At 60.4% G+C, this 6,945-nt stretch overlaps 1 protein-coding gene across 1 annotated transcript in view; it reads left to right on the forward strand.

Annotated features, from left to right (window-relative positions):
* TRAPPC9 (trafficking protein particle complex subunit 9) overlaps positions 1-6,945 on the forward strand; it is a 313,018-nt gene that overhangs the window by 247,971 nt on the left and 58,102 nt on the right. The window contains exon 17 of the mRNA XM_045286911.1: positions 753-863. Coding sequence (XP_045142846.1) covers positions 753-863 — 111 coding nt within the window. The remainder of the gene's footprint in view (positions 1-752; positions 864-6,945) is intronic.

Genomic DNA, 6,945 nt, shown 5'->3' on the forward strand with positions numbered 1-6,945 from the left:
TCCATCCATCCATCCATCCATCCATCCATCCATCCATCCACTGTGTCAAGCACTTTTGCACACATGTTGCCATCTCAAGGCTGTGGGTCTCTATGGGGGCAGAGAGCCTCATCTTTCTCCTGTGGGGTTGCTGGTGCATTCGCACGGTGAGCTGTGGCCCGCAGCCCACCTCATGGCCTGCTGCAGGGCTCCTCTGCGCCGAGAGGAGAGGAGAAGGGTCAAGGGAGACTGAAGGACAAAAGGCTTCTCAGCCTGGCCAGGGTGCTGTCTTTGCATCTGGGGTGGGCATGTCCAGAAACCTGCCACTTCTAAGCTGGAGCCTGGCCTCCCGGGCCCTTCTTTGTGGCAAGGGCCATTGGGAACCGGAGTCTTTTCCTTTCTGCTCTCTGGGGTCCAGGTTTGGGATGGGTGATGACTGATCAGCCACCCTTGTCTGCAGTGGCTGTGAGATGGGTGTGTCGGAAGCTGAAGGGTCTGTCCTGCAGGACTGATGGGTGTGTTAGTTCCCGGGCAGGCTGGGGTGTAAGCTTAAGGGGCTGGGCTGGAAGCACTCATCTGGCGCAGGACCCAGGAGGACTATTTTGGGGCAGGGGATGGGATGGGGCCTCCATTTTGGTCAGGGCTTCTGGGCACGCAGCCACCTGGCATTGTGGGAACCACGCTCTGCTGTGGAGTGTCCCAGGCAGGAGCTGGAGGCAGGGCCGGGCTTTGGCGTCCGAGGATCTGAGCCTCCATCTGTCTTCTCCACGCAGCACCCGGCAGTGCCACCTGCTGCTGGACGTCTTCAACTCCACGGAGCATGAGCTGACCGTCAGCGCCCGGCACAACGGGGAGCTCATCTTGCACGCGAGTGAGTGCCAGCGGTAAGTCTCATGCCCCGCCCCCCGTCGTGGGGGTGCTGGGGGAGCTGGGCAGGGGCGGGGGGCCACGTGAAGTGGGCTCCAACCAGAGGCAAGCGGGGTGAGAGGGTGTGACCCAAGGGGGTCCTCCGAGGAGGCAGAAGCAGACCCTTGTGAGGCCTGGTCTGAGCAGGCTCTCTCTCTCCAAGTTCTTGGGAAAGCTGTGTCTGGGGTGATGGCGGACCCTGTCCTACAGATGGGTCTGACGTGTGTGTGTGTGTGTGTGTGTGTGGTAGGTTGGGTGAACAATTTCACCGAGAACAATGGTTTCCCGCAGCCTCTCACCCACACGTTGTTTCGTGGCACTGGTTGCGGTCCCTCGATGTCACGACCCTCTTGCCACTTGTCCCCCAGGTTCCTCGTGCCCATTCGTCCTCCCTGTCCCTGGCCTCTGTCTTGGGGTGGTCACGGTCTTTGGGGTCCTCTGTGGGAGCATGGCCCTCCCTGGTGCTGCAAGTCATGCCTTGGGCCTGTCTGCTGGGCGCCTGCGCGGTGGCCCCGCTGGGTTCACTTGAGGACTGAGTTCAGTCTTTCCTTCTGGCCCCTCCTGCCAGACAGAGTGACGCCGCAGCCGGTGCCCTGCGGTGGGCCGTGATGAGTTGGGATAAGGCGTCAGGCCTTGTGGCGCCCCCTCGCCCCCTCCCCCATTCAACAGCCCACACAGACAAAGGCTCCTGCTCAGCTCTTGCCACCGTCAGGGGTGCAGGGGCCGTGGGCCTGCCTGTGTGCCCGGGGTGCTCAGATTCTGTGGGGCATTGCACCCCTGGTTGCAGATGGACACGGAGGCTCCCAGGGTCACTGCTGTGAGGGTTGTGTGGTGTGTGTGTGTCAGAGTGAGTGTAAGTCTGAGTATGTAAGTGTGTACCAGTGTTGAAATGTGAGTGTATGAGTGTGAGTGAGTGTGTATCTATGAGAGTGAGCTTGTGAGAGAGTGTGTGAGTGTATGGAAGTGTGTGAGAGTAAGTGATTGAGTGAGTGAAAGTGAGCAAATATGTCATCGTGAGAGTGAATATGTGAGAGTGTGTGCGCGTAATTGTGAATGTGTGAGTACAGAGGAGTAAGTGAGTGATAGGGTGAGTGTGTAATCATGGGAGTGAGTGGAATGTGAGTGTGAGAGTGTACGAGGATGATTGAGTAAGAGTGTGAATGAGTACATAATTATGAGAGTGAATGTGTGAGTGTATGAGGAGTAATAGAGTTAGTGTGAGAGTGAGCAAGTGTGTAATCATGAGAGTAAGTGAAAGTGTGAGCATGTAAATATTAGAGACTGTGTGAGTGGCTGTGAGTGTATGAGTGTGCAAGTATCAGATGGACTGTGTGTGAATGGGGGTGAGTGTATGAGTGAGTATCAGATGGACTGCATAAATGTGTGCATGTATGAGTGTATCGGGGACTGTAAGTGTGAGCAGGTGTGAGTGTATGAGTGTGTGAGTATCAGGGACAGTATGTGTGAGCGGGTGTGCGGGTATGAGTATCAGAGGGACGATGTAAGTGTGAACGGGTGTGAGCGTATGAGTATCAGAGGGACTGTCAATGTGAGCAGTTGTGAGTGTGTAAGTGAGAGCGGGTGTGAGTGTGCGAGTATCAGAGGGACAGTGTAAGTGTGAGCAGAGTGAGTGCGTGTGTGGGTGGAGACTGTGAACATCAGATGTTTAAGTGTGGAACTGTCACCATCGTCTCCACACCTCCTCGAGCTCCCTTTGAAACTGTCATTTAAATGCTGCATTCTGTCAACCTGGCGCAGGGAGCCTGTCCTGCCTGCTCAGCACCTCACCTGAGGGTCCTCTGGAAGTGCCCTCCCCCTCGAGTGTCCGTGGCCTGGCCGCTGTGTCCACGCTGGAGCTGGGCCAGCAGTCAGCTTCATTTCCACCGCACCTGGTCTTCTGGGCTGGCCTGTGGCTCTCTCCCCACAGCCGGGCACTGGCTGTCATGGCCCTGAGCTGGGCATGGCATGGGCACTCACCATGAGGGGATGGGCCTCGCGCCCACTCTTGCAAATGACCAAGGAGGCTCAGGGAGTCAAGACTGGCCACCGCCCTGCCACCAGATGGCCCTGAGCCCAGGGCTGCCTGGCGCTGGCCACCCTTCACCCAACTCGTGCAGCAATGCAGGCCTTGCCCGGGGAGGCAGCACCCGCGTGTCCAGGCCCGGAAGATGAGCAGAGCGGAGTGAAGCAGCGAGCGCCCCTAAGACAGCATGTCAGCAGCAGCGAGACCGCTAATTCTCCAGGAAATTGAGACGTGATCATTATCATTATGGTGCTCTTTGGCTTCATCATCAAGCCATTAAAATTAAATTTCACCACAGCCCTTCCTTCGCATGAACCCCTTTATGATTAATGTCAGGGCAGCGGGGCTTGCCTCGGGCTCTCCCCACCCTCGCCAGTGCCTGCTCCTGCGCAGTCATGCGCCGCCCGCTGTCCACATGCCCCCTGCCCTCAGCTCCCACTCCCAGGGGCTCATGGCCGGGCAACAGGGGCTCGGGTGCCAGGCCGCCCTGTCATCGTCCAAGTGGATCTTCCCCTTTAGCCATGCCCAGGGTTCCCCAGAGCACAGAAACCAGCCCACCCCCGCGGCCTCTCTCCCCCATTTAGTTCATTCACATGCGCCCAGGGAGGGTCCTGTGGGCCACCCAAGGGCACTGCCAGCTGGACCTCACCTCATTTTTCAGCCCAGAGGGCTGCCTGGGGTCATCCCAGGGCCAAGCCCAGCCTGGGCCTGGCCGCCCTCCTGCGGGCCCCCACATCCAGGACCCGCGGGCTTTCCACGGGTCTCTGCTGTCACGCTCTTGTAGACAAAGATTGCAGAGGCAAGGAGGCACGGGGTGGAGGGGAAACCAAGGCTCGCGTTCAGCCAGCTGCTCGTCCATGGGCAGCTGTGAGAGCGGTCTCCTCCCCACAACCCCAATCAGCTGTCTCTGAGGAGGGCCCAGCCCACAGCACAGCACTTCCTGTCACCTCGCAGGCGTGTGAAAGGGGCTGGACAGTGAATCAGGAAGAGTCACCGTGTCGGAAGGGCAGTGCTGGCCAGGACGACGGAAAGCCCCGTGGGTGGGCTGCCCGGAGACCGAACCAGCCTGTCCTGGAAGAAGTGCGGCCAGAGGGAGGGCTCCTTGGAGGCGAGGGTGGCAGGACTTGGCCTCGCGTCCTCTGGGCACGCTGTCAGGAGGTGGACAGACACAGTGGCTGTACTCGGGCTCAGACACAGGAACACGTGAGGTTGGCGCAGGGCGGTGCGGTGCTGCGCTCTCTTGCCCACCAGGTCTCTCTTTGGGTCAAACTGACGCAATAGCGCCTGACCCAACAGCAGAGTCATCCTCCCAGAGAGCCAGGTGACCCCGAAGCCGGCCCTCGGGGGTTCATGTGCTGGGAGGAGCTGGGGAGCGGTCAGCTGAGGGCCGTCTGAGGAGAGGGCCTGGTGCTCTGGAAGCAGCTGACGCAGCGACGACGGGAGGGAGATGTGCTCACACTTCCGAGCGTGGGGTTTCCTTCCTCAGCCTGGCATTCGCCTGCCCCTCGGCCGGCTGCGGTGGGTGCTTCGCCTCTGCTGCCATGTGTGTGTGGGGGCTGTTGGGGCGCCGTGTCTGGGTGTCCTGGCCATGCCCTCGCTCCTCGCCTGGGTCTGGGCGAGCCAGGGGCCTCAGCGGTTCCTTAGAACAGGGCAGTCACCATGTGCCCCCAGCCCATTCACACAAGACTGCGGTGCCACAGAACACATAGCAGATCCCCGAAATGGCAAAAATAACCCCAAACACCCAGAACCAATGAATCTCCAGAGCCTGGGGGAGCAGCCACACCGGCCACTTGACCCCACAGCAATCCAACATCGGGCGGGGCCCATGGGGACACAGCTCACCAGGAGGAGGCAGCAGGCCACAGTGCCAGGCCTGAATTTTCTTCTCTGTGTGTGTATGGGGGCTGGGGGAGGCAGGGAGGACAATGTCGGGTCAGGGTTTACTCCCCAACACCACGCCGGTCATCCTTGACCACAGACACGCCAGTGACCTGGGGCCTGGACAGTTCTGCCTGAGACTGGACACTGGTCCCTAAAGCCCAGGTCAGATCGAGGGGCATCCACCTCCCCAGGGTGGGGCAGGGGCTCCAGGAATCGCTGCCCACTTGGGAGAGGGTAGGGGGCTCCTCTTATCTGGTGGGCAGGGGAAAGAGCCCAGCAGCTCCATTTCTCCGGCAGGGCTGTGCCCAGGTCCTCAGCCACCCAAAGGCTCACTAATCACCTGCCTCTTGGGTCGGGGGCCTTGAGGTGGGGACCGGACACCATGTCCCCTATGGCTGGCTGACTTTGTGTCCTTGAGATGTTATTAGCTGCAGATGAAAGGTGACACCATGGCGGGAGGGGCCGCCTGACCGCCTCACTCAGTGTCTATGATGAGCAAGCCCCAGCCCCCCTCTGCCCCCCTCCACCTCCCCGGAGGGTGTCCCCTTGGAAGTCGCTGTATGATTTCACACACACACATCTCAGCACTCAGCCCGGAGCCCGTCGTTACAAAGTGGTCCCACGCCACGTGCCCAAGGAGCAGTTGCTCAGTGACCACGCGTGGCAGGCAGGCCGGTTTCCAGGGGCTCGGCCGCGCTGTGGGTCTTTCGGGCATCCTGGAAGGCGGGATTGCAGACATGCACATGGCGGGAGCCCGTTTTGAAAGACAAGGAACCGCCCGGTGGGCCAGGGTGTTCGCAGCAGAACCAGCTCTAGGATCCCAGGCAGACCCTCCGAGACGTAGCCAGGGTGGGAGATGTGACAGAGCAGCACCCCAGTGCTGAGCGACCACTCTCCTGCCTCCTAGACGACAGAGTCGGAAGGGGCAGCGGCCACCTGTGCCGCTCTGAATGGACGTCACCCTCTGCAGGCCTGGCAACTGTCCAGTCACCACAACTCCCCTGAGCCCCCTTCCCAGGGTGCCTGCATCTCAGGCCAGCACGCCCACTTCCTGCAGATTCCAGTCCATCCTGGTCCCGCTGTGGCCGCTGTGACGGAACCTCCGCGAAGCCCCGGATCTCGCTCAGCGGTTCTCACACGAGCTCAGGGCCTGCTTGAGTCAGAGCCCTCGTTACCCACAGGCCACCCACCCCGCCCGCCCTCCTGCCCTGCTCTCTAAGTGTGGCCACTGCGCAAAGCAGGCTCAGGTGCCGCCAGGGGCTCTGCCAGCTACCACACCCCCATGCCTCTCTTTTTATTAAATTAGCCGTCGAGTATGGAGACCACGTGTCCCTTTGGAAAAGGACCTCGCAGAAGGTTGTGACCTGCCACCAAAAGGGTGTGGCTTGTCACCAGAGTGGGTGACCTGCCACCACTGCCTGTCACACAGGCCGGTGCGGCTTCAGGGCTATGTGGAGAAGCGAGTCACGGGAGGTTTGTGGCTGCCCCAAGCAGCGCAGAGCTCTCCAGCCTGCACGATCATCTGGAAGGGGGCAATGGCACGTGCAGAAGCCAGACACGTGACCGTGACCAGAATGGGCCGCAGAGACACAGCGAGTGCCCTTGGAAAGATGGCCTTGCCCACAGACAATGCCGCCAGCCTCTCTCAGGTCACCAACACAGCGTCTGCAGGGCCAGAAACTGGAAGCCCAGTGGGACAGGGTGTGCCCACGCTACTGCTCCGTGTACTCACTGGGACCAGCGTGTCCATGTCACAACCCCGGATTTCCCTGGCTCAGCTCTGCTCCCCATGAGCCCAGCAGGTGGGCTGAGCACCCAGTTTCATCCTCGGCAACTTGGTGAACAGCAGGAGCCCCTGCATTCTCTGTATGGAGCTCACAGCACACAGAAGACAGCAGCAGTTGCCTGTGCCGCGCCTCTGTGTCTGTGAGGTTGGAGACGGGGCAGGTGTGGGCATGAACCTGTGTAGGGTCTCCTTGTCTGTGAGGTTGGAGATGGGGCAGGTGTGGACATGAGCCTGTGCGAGGTTGGAGACGGGCAGGTGTGGTCATGAACCTGTGTGAGGTTGGAGACGGGGCAGGTGTGGGCATGAACCTGTGTGAGGTTGGAGACGGGGCATGTGTGGGCATGAACCTGTGCAAGGTCTCTGTGTC

Source organism: Echinops telfairi, unplaced genomic scaffold (assembly GCF_000313985.2).
Source record: "Echinops telfairi isolate 266 unplaced genomic scaffold, ASM31398v2 ScPeMD7_1;HRSCAF=3_0, whole genome shotgun sequence".
Taxonomy (NCBI): domain Eukaryota; kingdom Metazoa; phylum Chordata; class Mammalia; order Afrosoricida; family Tenrecidae; genus Echinops; species Echinops telfairi.